The sequence below is a fragment of the Lolium perenne genome, chromosome 3, assembly GCF_019359855.2.
Source record: "Lolium perenne isolate Kyuss_39 chromosome 3, Kyuss_2.0, whole genome shotgun sequence".
In the NCBI taxonomy this organism is placed as follows: Eukaryota; Viridiplantae; Streptophyta; class Magnoliopsida; order Poales; family Poaceae; genus Lolium; species Lolium perenne.
This window is the reverse complement of record NC_067246.2, coordinates 335,270,299-335,284,227: the sequence shown is the minus strand read 5'-3', so window position 1 is coordinate 335,284,227 and position 13,929 is coordinate 335,270,299. Positions and strand designations below refer to the sequence as shown.

General features: G+C 43.1%; 1 protein-coding gene and 1 long non-coding RNA gene across 4 annotated transcripts; one reads left to right on the top strand and one right to left on the bottom strand.

Annotated features, from left to right (window-relative positions):
• The first annotated feature begins 64 nt into the window (after positions 1-64).
• On the top strand, positions 65-1,612 carry LOC127338929 (uncharacterized). The gene has a single exon (XM_051364870.1). The coding sequence runs from the start codon at positions 111-113 to the stop codon at positions 1,350-1,352; it is 1,242 nt and encodes a 413-aa protein (XP_051220830.1). The 5' UTR covers positions 65-110; the 3' UTR covers positions 1,353-1,612.
• A 4,389-nt stretch (positions 1,613-6,001) lies between these two features.
• On the bottom strand, positions 6,002-12,372 carry LOC127345898 (uncharacterized). 3 transcript variants are annotated; one of them, XR_007879112.2, is made up of 14 exons: positions 12,157-12,372; positions 11,978-12,066; positions 10,554-11,905; positions 10,174-10,320; positions 9,437-9,535; positions 9,206-9,298; positions 8,874-9,072; positions 7,862-7,953; positions 7,616-7,768; positions 7,464-7,518; positions 6,970-7,354; positions 6,773-6,888; positions 6,308-6,709; positions 6,002-6,164 (listed from the first exon to the last, which is right to left on the bottom strand). It is a non-coding gene; the product is annotated as an uncharacterized lncRNA (long non-coding RNA). The 3 variants fall into 3 exon arrangements; XR_007879110.2 differs by having other exon boundaries at positions 6,970-7,518; XR_007879111.2 differs by having other exon boundaries at positions 6,773-6,843; positions 6,970-7,518.
• Between the last annotated feature and the right edge of the window lie 1,557 nt (positions 12,373-13,929).

Here is a 13,929-nt window from a genome sequence, read left to right as displayed (position 1 = left end):
TCGTGCTCACTTTCTCGTCTCCCGGGCACCCAATTTCTCCAGTTTAGATATCCATAATCTAGACAGCAACAGGCGGTTGGTTGCATCTACCCATCTACCACACACACGAAATGAACCGAGCACATAGATCGACCATGGCGGACTGGGCTTCGCTTCCACCGGAGCTCGTCCAAGACATCGCCTACTCCGTCCTCTCCACCACCGGCGGCGTCGACACGCACATGGACATGAGGGCCGTCTGCCCCAGCTGGCGCTCCGCCATCGCCAAGCCATCTCCGCACGCAGCGTTCGCCGACCACCGTTTCCGTCCACGGCACTGGATCATGGTGGACCTGAAATCCAGGAAGCACGACCCCGACGCCCGACTCTTCCTCCACGTCCCCACCGGCCGCTTCCGCCGCCTGCCCCTCCCCGTGATCCGCGACCACCTCGTCCTGGGCGCATGCGATGGGCTCATTGTACATGAATTCACGGACAGGGAGCGCCCGGACATGACAGGCATTCGTGTCCTCAACCCCTTTACAGGAGGCATGCTCCACTTTGCTGTGTCATTATGGGAGTCTGCTGATGAACTACGTACGGCAGTGAGCGGCGGCCCTCGCTCGACGCTGGTGGTGTGGCGGGACTATGATTGGAGATGGCGGACACTTCTATATGCCGATCCAACCAGCGATGATTTTAGGGAGGAGGAGAAGACTGGCTTGTCCTGGGTCCATAGCATGGTTACCTTCAAAGGCAACATCTATTATGCCGGTTCAGATGAAGGTGTATTCCAGTTTGTTGCGCCAGCAGAGCAGGGTGATCATGAGCCTGTGGTCATAGCCAAGATGTTGCCAGATGTGGACATATATTTAGAGGGAGATAGACCGTATGCACGCTGTTTTCTCGTGGAGTCTGCCGGGGAACTGCTGGTCGTTCGTCATTGGGGTCAAGCCTTGAAAGTTTTCAGAGTCGACGTCGAGCACAAGTTGCTGGAGGAGGTCAAGAGCTTGGGCTCCCGTACACTGTTCCTTGGCGGCGAGAGGTGTTTGTCAGTGGATGCAGATATTTTTCCATCAGTCGATGCTGATTGCGTATACATGTCTAACTGGGTGGAAATGCCAGAATGGCGGGGGCGCTACACGCACGTGTATAACCTAAGGGATGGTACCATGGAGATTCTCTACACTGAGCCGATGCTCCGTGCCAACATCCACCCCCGACCATCGTCTCCTCGTGCCAATTTCTGCCACCAACGTGGGATCTTCACGCGTGCCTACAACCATCGTCTACCCCCTCTCAGTCTTACTCAGGTTCTGCTCGACTACTGCAATGACAATACATGCTTCTATCATTTCAATGATTGGTGGTGAAGGATTTACCATAAATCTTATTCTTACCTTTGTGCTAGCACTTGCTTCCTCCCGTTGAGTAGGCTTCTTACCAAGTTTATCAGGAGTGGGAAATTATTTGCTTGTTGTAACAGTTATTTGAATTTCAGCTATCTCTTTCATTTCTCACTCCTTGCATGCAGCACTCAGCATATGTTCATTTATTCGTACTGCTCCAACTGCAGCTAGCAGCTAGCTGTTCGTTGTTCTATTTCTCTCAAAGGGTGTGCTCACTAATGCTGTGGGACACTGCATCTCGCCGTGTGGTCTATTTTGTCAAGAAAAGAGGCAAACTACGCAACTTCATATGGCTCGATGTGCAAAAACTGTTCATGACTGCTTGTTTCACTCTATTTTCTGACAGAGTACGGTTGTTGCAAGCTTCCAATATATTGTTACATCTCCATCACCCCTTTTTATGTACTGCAATGCTAGGACATATTTCGCCCAAACAAGCAGTATCATGGTTCAGGTTCAATTGCAGAAAGTTTCAGGTTCCAGAGTTTCAGTAAAATCCATGTCGTTAATTTGATCCTGGTGGCAAGTTGTATCGTCTATGTGCACCTCCAAGTCATGGAGATTTTATTGTGCTTTCTGAATTCGAAGTCGTTCCATCCCTTCAATGTTTCTGTACATCATGTGCGCGCTTTGGCAGAAGTTGATGCAATAAATTTAGGCACCTGATCTCGATCGACTAGCATATTTTTCGATGAAGGGTCTACTAGCATATAGTGGACAGGTGCAGTAAAAGAAATTCCAGAGTTCATAAGGTAAGGCTGAAATGCAAGAAACATGGTATGGCTTGGAGCTGCCTACAATTTGCATATGGAAATGTCATCCCTGAATTTGGAACCTGAGACAGTTTCTTTAAATTGAGCTGAACCAGATTCTCTTCTTACAGATGAACCTGATACACATAAATTCAGGCTCCAATGAAACCTGACACTGAACTCAAATGTAACCTTTGCATTGCATTACCCACAAAACACAAGTATTTAATAGGTTTTAATAAACATTGGGACCTAATAAAAAATCTGTAAGTTGAACTGAACCTGACGTGATTGTAAAAGTTTCGGGTTCCAATTAATTTGTGACCTTTCTGTGAAGTTCGATGGCACAAAATTATGCACCGGCACATGATGGACCGGTGCAGTAAAGGAACTTGTCATGCATGAACATGTAAATATATCCAGTTTCAGTAAACACGAGAAATATGACTTGGCTTGGACCTTCCTGTACTATGCCGATGGAAATGGCATCTAAAATATTTTGAGCAGAAACAGTATCTTAAAATTGAACTGAACCTAATGATTTTTCTTAAGATTGAACATGATACACGTCTTTTAGGTTCCAAGTGAACCTGATACTTCTTTTGCTGAAATCAAAAGTAAGCTTGGCATTGCAATACCCACAAAATATATGTATTTAATGAGTTGTAACAAACATGCATTAACTATTGTAATAACCCAGCAAATACATTAAGCAAAGCATCCCCACCGCCTGAAATTAGAGTGCACCAAAGAAAATAGATTTACTCCACCTAATTGTTCTTGCTTGTTCTTACATAAGCCTGAACAACTTTTGTAAATTGATACACAGTTTTTTTTAGCTTCTTTTCTATTCAACTTGGACCAATATCAAAACTAGTACATGATTAAAACATGAACCCTTTGCTGCACCAATTTAACTAGTCCTTTCTAGTAGTACAAATATTTCATCAGATATTTTACATTCGGAGCAAACATGCAGTAAAAGAAGAGCACCTGAACAAGGCTCTTAGGGCGAACGCTAAAGCTCTCTGTGTGATTCGGTGGCATCATTCTACTTATCCATGACTCTCTGCCATCCTTGAGGTCACGCACAAACATCCCTGTTGAACCTTTGTAGTATAAACAACCACCATTGATTGATGGAAGCTTATCTGCATCAACCGATAGGCTCCTGGGGCCAAGGAAGAGCGCCCGACTGCCAATACTCTTCACAGCCTCAAGCATATTCAGCTCGAGATCAACCCGAAAAATTAGAAAGATTCCCCAGTGTGTGTCATGAACGAGCAGCAGATCCCCGGCAGACTCCACGAGAAAAAAAGTAGATTTGCCCAGAAACTTGACTTTCAGGATCAGCTCGCCGTAGCTGTGCTGCACTGTCCCAGCAATCCTGAATAATGATCCCTCCATGTCGACCGCATAGACGTGGCCAGCATAGGCTACCATGCTTTGAACCTTGCACTGGCCACGGTGAGAGAGCTGCACTGAGAAGAAATTGCTGGTTGGATCCGCACACCGAAAGATTTTATCGCCATCATGACACGTGTACCGGAGCAGTCCTGGCTCAGAACCAGTTACCGCATTCATCTTTATATGTTCAGGGTGTATCGGCACGGAAAAGCGGATCAAGGAGCCAGTGAAGGGGTTAAGCACACAGGCAGCATGAGGGTGGTTACTTTCCCTGAGGATGACAAGACCATCTGAGGCGCTGACCACGGTGTGGTCGCGAAGCAATGGGAGGCGCAGGCGGAGGAACCGTCCGGTGGAGACGTTGACAAAGAGGCGGTTTTCGGATTCAGATTCCTCGTCGAGCATGATCCACTGGCGAGGGTGGAAGATGAGGAGGTGAGCGTCTGAGCCTCGTCGACATGGGTCTGCGATCGCAATGCGCCAACAGCAGCAGACTGCACGCATGTTCATGTAGTAGTCGATGTCATTGGTAGCCAGCAGGCAGACAGCCACGTGGCGGACGAGGTCGAATGGAAGCGACGACCAATCAACCATGACCGGTTTCATGGTGCTGCCGTGATCACCGTAGCTGTACCTTTCTGTATGCGCAGGCGGCTGCAAGTGCCCACCGCCTCGAACACCCACCAAGGCGCTGGGACACTTATTACTGAATTTCTCTGATTCACCTCTTTTCTCTTATCATATCTGCCAAGAAAGACAGATAGACAACACGTCCCAAGTGCCAAATCGTAGCAGTTCAGCACTTCAGCGGAAAGAAGACACGTTCTACTATCCTAGTAACAGGAATTGAGAGATTACTGACTATACTGATTCAGCACACTCGAAAGTCCAAATTAGCCGCAGTCCCTGGCCCTGCAGCAGCGAAATTAACTCGGAAATTAGTTATAAAAATGCGAGGAACAGTGTAAGAAATTGGTATAATCTGTTTCTGTGCATGCAAAGAGCTACTCAAATCAGAGAAAATTGAAAGAAAATAGACTGGGACAGGAACTACATAAGAGCAGATCTGACATACCTTCAGTAAGATGAAGGCGGGGGGATTCAAGGCGGCGAAGGAGAAGACGTCGACGACGACGGGAGAGAGGATGGCGGCGGCAACAAAGAAGGGACAGGCGGATCAGTATACTCTGGTAATCCGGTGGATCGGAGGGGATTGAGGGGATTGAGGGTTTAGGGTTTGGGAAAACGGACGGACATCGTGAGATTTATGGTCGCTTTTTTTGTTTACTACGCTACTACGCTTTTCTTTGGGCATGGACAGCTTTAGAGCTACACATAATTCTTTTTTTTGCAAAATTCGAAAATGGCATTTGAATCTTTCAAAACAATCAAGAGAAATCCATAGATGTTGATACTAATGAAATCTACGAGTGTGCAAAAACCAAGCGGAAATTCGTTTTTTTTAGGCTGAGAAAAAAAATGAAAAAATGCACATTTTCAAAACTTATTTTTTTTAGATTTGTTATTTTTTTGTAGCCTAGAATATAAGGAATTATAAATTTAAATTTAGCACTCTGGTAGAGTTATAAAAATATCTATACCTAGGATTTTTGTTCTGATTTTTTTGAAATTCACAAATGTCAATTTCAAAATATTCAAATAGACATCCACCATGGGGCTCCAGCTCTATTTGTGGTTTCCACTTTTCTACTTATTATAGAAAAGTTTATATAAGGATTTTTAACTTCTTTATTCTACAAGGGTGAATAAACGATTTTTCTAATTTGATGGCGCCCTAAAATTAGCCAATCCAGGCAGATGCATACAAACCGTCCGATCAGTTTTTTGTTTTCCTCGTGCGGTAGAGATAAGAGACGTACCAAAACGTTATCCCCCATTCCCCCACCTCCCCCGATCTCGGACGCCACATTTGACCTATCGGCGTTGCCCCATGCTCATGTCGACGCCGTCTTGGACCTGTCGGAGCCGCCCCATGCTCATGTCATTAGAAGTTACTAGCAATGGATGGGCACGGCGGCACGCCGCGCCAAGTGTGTTATACAATTTTAAAAACGCTCTTTAATTGTTAGAAGTAGTGAGGTTTTCGTTGTTCAAACAATATGCTTCAACATAGTTGGTACCAAAATCTCATAGTGCATGTATAGATGTGGTTTGTACAATTTATGTCAGAGATGGAGTGTACATGCTTTTAATATGAGTGTCTGTCATTGTCATTACAATGTCAAATAATCCACATTGAACGAAAATGCTCCCTTATGTAAATTCAGATATGTGGTTGTAGGTAGAGTGGAAGCAGCAAAAAATTAATTTCCAAACACAGAAAACTGCAGAAATTAGCTAGAACAGTACACCTTAATTCCAAACACACTTAATACTCAGAAGTCCTATGAAACAAAGTACTGTATGATAAAGAACATAGTAGCACGACAAGTAATTTATTTGCCTGGTAGGCACTTAATACAACAGTATAATAGAAGTCTTTGTTTCTAGAGACTGAACGTAGATTAGCAGCTCTAAACATGGTCTTCTGCGGACTAACGTCGGCAGATTCATGGTTTTATTCCTCCTCTTGGATCCTTAGGCTGAGCTGACTTGACTGGACATGCGAAAAACTAATGACAATGGAAAACTTGAAGATATGAAACTCACTTGAAATCAGACTAATACCCTTATAGAAACAATAGTGCAAACATGAAATATTCACAAGATGCATCAGGATTTTAGTTTAGATCTTAATACCTTTATAGTACCTGCGGAAGTTTGGCTAGCTTTTCCCGCAAATAATTGTTTCTGTGCATTGATTGAACCATGTGAAGCATGGTTAATTGTTGAAGCTGCTGCATTACATAGGATGCATCTACTGGTTGCATTACATAGGATGATATTATTATACAACTTCGTGTCGATAACAAAAGTCGGAGGAGTGATTTCCTGAAGGAAAGTTGTGTTTGTAGCCACATAGTTGCATGTCTGTCTTTGATGATAGTTGCAGTAAGGGTATTTGAGAGTTCTCAAAAAAAAAGAGTTTGATGTGAGATTGATGTTTCATTGTAATGCTATATGATATGCAATTAATATCTATATTAGACAGTTATCTGCGGGAAGAGTTCCTTCGCTAGGCCCTTCTTCTCACCAGTAGCACTGTAGAATAAATGAATCAGGGTATTTGTCTTGTAACATGAATATGGTAATAATTGAATGTACCTTTTTTTTGCTGTTTTAGTTGCTGTCAATGTATTCTTTATATTCTTGCCTTCACGTGTTGAGCTTTTGTCCTGCCGATTATAAGATTATATTATAGCTCATTCGATAATTTCAACCTGCCGATTATAAGATTATATTATAGCTCATTCGATAATTTCAACTATTTTTGGAGTCAGATTATGATTGTATTTATTTACCTCCTATGTCTGTGTCGACTGCTTCTTCGGCCTGTTTGCTGTTTCGGTTTTGGCAACGACAGCTCCCGAAGCCACAAGCTTATTTTAGTTTGCTGCCTTTTCTAGTGGAAACCTGAAAAAAGAGCAAACTGATTCTGTATATCTCAAGCTTGTAGGTCTTTATCATCCTCAAGCTAATTCTGTATATCTCAAGGTGGTTGTGTAAGCACAGATGCTTCATTGGTTGCTGCTCGTCTGGAGTTGCTAGGAGATGGCTCTGCTGGTGCTGGAGTATTAATCAGCTGGACGTTTGACATGGTGAAGAATACTAAACCATCGTTCATGTCAAGAGTTTTCGGTGTCACAGCGAAAACAATACACTTCTTCCCTGCTGTGTTAGCAATGGCTGGAGGGACGAAATCAGGACAGCTGTTAGTGGTTGCTGCAAGCAGTATTGCATCTCTACCTGTGAGGGTAGTGTCGTTGTCACCAAGAAACATGAATTGGTTGATTACCCTCTTGTTCTAGTTGTTCGGCCTAATATCAGTTGCCCTAACTGAGAGCTTATACCTGTACATATATATGATGATTTAGTGAACATATACCGCACATGGAAAGTACAATTATTTGTATGACGATGTTATTTGTTTTTGTACATGGAATTTACCTATGTCGTTCCTGTGTGGCTTTACAGCTGGGACATCTGAAGGAATTTCCAGTTGGAGCTGTTTTCTTCCAACAATCCTTGCATTAACAGAACCACCAGTTGTGTGGGTTGTTCATCTCTTGTGATCACAATGTTTAACTTCAAGCGTTTTCCCTGCATGAAGTGCCATTTACTTTACTGATACATTGTAGTGTACGACTATAGCTAGATGTAGTACATGTTATGTGATTTCAGCAAAAGGCTCACCTCGATTGCTTCCAGTTGTTCTTTGGATAAAGCATAAAGTGTGGTTTCAATTTGTTCGCCTTTTGTATTTTCAGAGCTCTGCTAGTGTTGTCCTTGTAGGCAGAAAGAAATCATTATATGACTACATATGATAGTATGTGCTAAAAACACAGACTCTAGTATATAAGTTTGCATCTATTTTGGGAATTGGTATGTTAATGTGCCAGCCAGTTAGAGAGGTGCTTTAAAAAGCTAACATCCCTACAACAGTATAAATCATTGCTTTTCGAAAAAGAAAACAACATAGGTCATTGCAATAGAACTATAGAAGTCAGCAGCAAGTCAAACTAATTTAATATTGTTTTAGCTGGTGTCTAGAATTTGAATACCTAAGAATTGAGCAACATTCATCCATAGAAATAGCAGTCATCCCTAAAAATTTAAGTGCCATCCTCTATTGTGTTGCCCTGAAAAATTAACTGAATCTAAACACATGCTGCATGTGAATGACTACCAATTCCAGCAATTAACGGTTGGGCAATAGACTGAAATTTATTGCAGACTGATAATAGCCAAATTGCACATCTGAATGTTAAGCTAATAAGAGAATATGTGGCGTATCAAAGGTTGGAGTTATTTGTCTAAGTTGCACAAAGAGGTAGAGTAAACATTGATAGATAATGAGGCTGGCAGGCAGAGCTAACGGTATGTATTTGGTGTGCAGGAAGTAGCAGCAAAACTAAGTATCTGAATGTTTAGGAGGTACCTGCTGATCAACAACAATGAAATCCGATTCATATAGATCAGGATCAAAGCAAATGATATCATATTTGTTTCTGTACCAGCGGTCTTAATTATCGACACATTACTCTATTGTAAACCAGAACAATGAATACTCATTCAACTGGGTCTACAATCTCATCACCGGAATTATTATCCGAAACTTTATCATTAAGGATGTATTTGGCCACAAAAGTCCATAATGGCAGTGAAAGATATTACCAAAAAAAAAGAAGTTAGTGGGGATACATACCACATAATAGCTAAGCATCTAAACTTCTTCAGTAGCCACTTCTCAGTAGTGAGAGCATATCAATGCCTCGCGTAGAAGATTGAACTTGTCCAGTTATTATTGCACCTCCCAGATGAGCAGTATGCTTGTTCTTCAGAAGATCTGCATCATCTTGGAGTTCCCATTGTCCCATCGTGATCTGCGACTTGATCACCCTCGGCTGCTCATACACATAATGATCAACTATATAAATTGGAAAAATTAATATAAAAATCAAATTACATGTTTTTCTATTAAAAACCAGTACAATCTTTTGATAAAGAGCAGCAGCAATTTAGGATGTATAACTCTACCTCGGTGATAGGGATCTCAACTATTTTTTTTCTTGGATGAAGATTTGCTACAGAGCTCGTTTAAAAAGTCAGAAGTGGTGAATTAAGGATCATCTTCCGTGAAGAAACCACCAAACAGGGCCGTGTGTTTTTCATAGAGAATGGACAATAATTGAGAGTAAATATCTCAAAGAGCTAACAATAAAAGTAGAAACAAACTGCGGGCAATAGACAAAGAGGGTCTCAACTTACTTGGTCTGGCTGTAAAAAAATGATCTTGCTCTTGGTGCGCTGTGTGAGGAAGGGGCTCATCATTTTGTTCGCAGCAAGGTAGCACATGCTGATGAACATCTGTATACCATGAGCCAGTCAAACGTATGGTCCCACTCTGTTGAAATTGCTACAATCAAGTACAAAGTGGTAGAAAAAGCTAATAGTCAGTCCTGATTAGGGATGCAAGTGGGGCAGGTTGCCGACGGATGCTTTTGCCTAATTCAGCTTTAATCTAATCATTGCAGCACATCACATTTTTGGCTAATTCGCGGGATGGTTTGCGGGACGCTCTTACATCCCTAGTTCTGGTCATATCAGAAATGGGGATAGTATGTAGAAAAGGGAAATATCCCTGATTTTCACTATGATTAGCAAAGCCCATGCCAATAGCAAAAGTTGGACACACATAAACTAAATCTTGGGCACAATCATCTACAACTGGATTTCGAACTACACTATCATGCTAAATCACAATTAATACAACTGCAAAGTCCAAATAACTAATTCAATGCCGATCATGTATAGCTAGCAAAACATAGAAATAACTATTTTTTCCATGGAAAGTAGCATAAATAGAAATATATCTTGATATGGGCAACACAGAAAGATGTGCATTCCTTTTATCGCATGAAAATAATTATCTAGCCCAATTAGAATATACCAATGTAAACACAGGAACACTTAGCAATGAGGATTAAAAAAGTGACAGGAACTACCTCACCGAACTGAGATGCGGCAGGGAAAGTGGATTCTATGGAACCAAAGCAGTGCATGGCCAGCCCGCAATATACATAACAAATAGATGCTCACAATAATCTTCAGTTGTCAATGCATTCCCCCAAGGAGCAGAGAAAAGGAAGCAACTAAGAACCGAAGGAGCAGAGAAAAGGAAACAATTAAGAATAATAGAGTTAAGCAGGAAGATAATGGTCATCAACATGATGATGCACTTCGATAAACAGAGCGCAACATGTAATGAACTAAACTACTGAAATTGGACAACTAAAACAGTGTGCATAACATAGGATAACCTGACCCATAACATAATCCGCTATTTAGTTTCCAAAAGAAAACAGGTAAAGAACACATAACGAACCTACTTAAATGTGTACTGTTACTTTTCACCGGAAGCATGGCTGCAGGTTTATGGCCATCACCTAGGACAGGCTTAACCCAATGTGCCTCCCCTCATACCAGAACTTGAGCTTGATGTATTCCACTCAAAATCTCAAGCTTGAACTGGTTTCCGATTCTTTGATACAAGTTTGAACATCTGGGAAAGCAAGGTAGAACCAACAGTTAAAAAGAACTTATATGGAGAGAAAAAAAATGCTAGACACACAAAGGAGAAAATAAGAAAGGGATATAAAGGAGAAAATACATTCTCTTGGACATTAAAATATTTAAGGTTGGGTGTTTTCGTACAATTTACCATTAAAATGACATTTGACTACAGAAGTCTAAAACGGCACTGAAGTATACTGCTGAAAAATCATTACATAGGAGTTGGTACTAACCTCTTAGATGTCTTATTAAAACTTTCAGGAGTTGACTAAAAACAACTATCTTAGACGATCCCTTGGCTAGATACTGAATGGTAATGACTCTTAGCACTATAGCAGAAAAAATAGAGCTTCATTTGATCATGTCAACCAAAACAATGGTATGATGTATAGAAGTATCGATTTGCAGCGTAATACAAAATGTAGAAAGGAAAAGAGAAAAAACAGAGACACTTATTACACACGCAAGGGCAGACACACATCGAGCTAGCCATGTTTTAGGTCAATGGTTACGTTCATGCATGGGGAACCACCTCAACTGATCAAGGAGACGATCCATCAGGAGGGTGAAGAGGAGCAAGCAATAACACGTCTTCAACATGAAGCTCTACCACGTAGGCCTGGCGGAGACCAATCTCGACCTAGTAGCAGACTAACCAGAGGTGCATCTAAATTCTAAACCACGCAACAGCAGACCTCCGGGGAAAAAAGACAACATCAGAAAATTATAGACAATGGTAGCAGTATTCACCTCAATTATGTTAACCAAATTTCTATTGTTAAAAGCTATTATATGTGTAGGTTAGATCAATTTCAATATTACTGCTTAGCAGGCACCCCTTCATGTGATTGATTCAAACTCATAAGAACCAACTTTAATTAAGTCTAGAGGGCATCCAAATTCAGATGAATACAAGGGGTCCCTGAATACAATACGCAAACCAAGATCAGAGGAAGGGGAGAGGCAAAGCAGGGTAGGATTCAGCCATCGTCACATGAGGAGCAGGGGAAGAGAATGTGGGCGAGGGCGTTCTTTTTTATGAGAGGGAGGCCCATCGTCACATGAGGAGCAGGGGAAGAGAATGTGGGCGAGGGCGTTCTTTTTTATGAGAGGGAGGCCCATGGCAGAGGCAGCTACTGGCCCATGGTCAACGCGGCCGTCTGCCTGAGAGACAAAGAGAGGAGATGAGACGGGAGAGATAGAGAGTAAAGGGGGGGAGAGGCTAGGAGGACATACGTGCGCAGCGGCAGGTGCAGCCGCTGGTGTTCCCGCCGGTCCGGTGGTCAACGCGGCCGCCGCCGTCCTCGTCCTCGCCCTGTCCGATGCTGCCAGAGCCCAGAGAGATGAAGTGAGGCGCAGGGTGGAGGAAGGGGTTGAGATGAACCAACATGGAGCACAGGAGGAAGAGACCATACCCACGCACCGAATCGTCGAACGGATGCTAGTCTAGATCGTTGACGTCGGCTTCTCGCTTCTGGAGCAAAAAGCAAGGACAAACTCGCTCATCTGCCCTACTCATCGCCAAAAGGTCGCGCCCTCAGAGATTGGGAATTGCCTCGTGTTGAGACCGACAGCATCCGCGAAGGCCAGAGACTCGCCGAGGCCGACGACCGCGATTCTGTTGGGAATCTTGCTGCTCTGACCGCAACCGAGCCGGCCTATATAGGTGGATCTGCTAGATGCGCGAAGAGTGGCGCGAAACATGCCACCACGGCCTCGTCCCCACCGGCGAGGATGGCGAGCGTGTCGTCCCAGGCGCCTACGTCACAGCCGAAAATAGGGCCGTCGACGGCGTGGAAGTTGAGCCGCCGAGGCGACCTCACGCTTTATGGATAAGGAGGAGACAAAATATTCACTCAAAGCGGTGTAAAAATAGGTGTCATACCTAGAGATGATGAACCGACCGACAATTCAGAAACCAAACAGCCCCCACCACCATCAGTAAGGTCACAGCTACGACCACATCGAAGAAACACCAAGGCAGCCCACCATTAAAACTTTGGAACGACATCATAGGTAACCAAATTTTACTCAAAAGGCTACACAAACCCAGACTGTACACAAGAGAAAGCCTGCAGAAATCAAGTCATCCTAAAGGTGTACGTGTCGTTACCATGGTAATTCAAAAGAGGCTCCAAAATTGTAAGAAAAATCAAAGTTGTTCATCTTTAGTATAGTAGATATGAGCATTGCTTGTTCATAATGTGTTGTGTTATTTTTTGGCGGACGATTAGAAGTTTTCACTATCTAATTAGCATTGGGATAATCCCCATGTAGCATGTGTTGTGTACACCAAAGGGGGTTGTGCGTGCTAATTGCTACATGGTGGATTTTCTCACCGACTCATGTGTGGCATGTTATTATGAGACCCACATTGTTAGTCATATAGTGCCATCGAATTTGGCCGTTGATTGGTCTTCGACAATGTTATCAAGGGATGATGCTCTTGAACCTTTTGCCTTGTACAACCACATGGGGTTGTGATATAGGTATGCCAAACAATCGTACCGAATAAGTATCTTGGGTCTATAAAAAAGTATGAAGCTCATGGACTCGGAGCTTTGGAGGCCCAGAAGGTTGAAGACTTTCGGGTTAGAAAGTAGAGTTGTAATAGGAAACTTGTATCAATATAGGAAAGGCCCAACGCGGCTCGACAGTTTGTAACTTGTACCACAGGGAAAGCCTCGGCTTCGCCTCCTATATATATAAAGGGGAAACCGAGAGAGAAAGAAGGGATCGAAATCATTGAAACCCTAGCCACCATAACTTTGAGTTGAGCACCTTCGTTCGGCTGAACCTTCGAGATCTACTTGCCCTCTACTTCTTACGAAATCCTAAGTGTACGGTACGTAGGCATTGACGAGTTAATTCCTCGTCAATTGGCACCGTCTGTGGGAATTAGATGCTGCAAGGTTCTGATCTCGATGGCATCTTCAACATCATCGTCAACAGCAAGCAACGCGATGGACGGATGTAAACTTGTCCAACCCGATCTCGACGATTTTGTTCCTAACCCTCCCGCCCGTTTGCATGCATATGCCGATCTGGAGGGGTCGGCGGAGATGACTTTCGGGAGCTTCCACTTCCTCGTCGGGAAAGAAGGATCACATCGTCTCGCGACACCAATTTTTTTGGGACCGTTGGCGGCCGAGTCTGATTTCTCGGGATCGTCAACATCATCTGTCGAG

What these genes read in the sequence shown, in the direction of transcription:
- LOC127338929 (XM_051364870.1), top strand. Translation starts at nt 111, where the DNA reads ATGAACCGAGCACATAGATCGACCATGGCGGACTGGGCTTCGCTTCCA.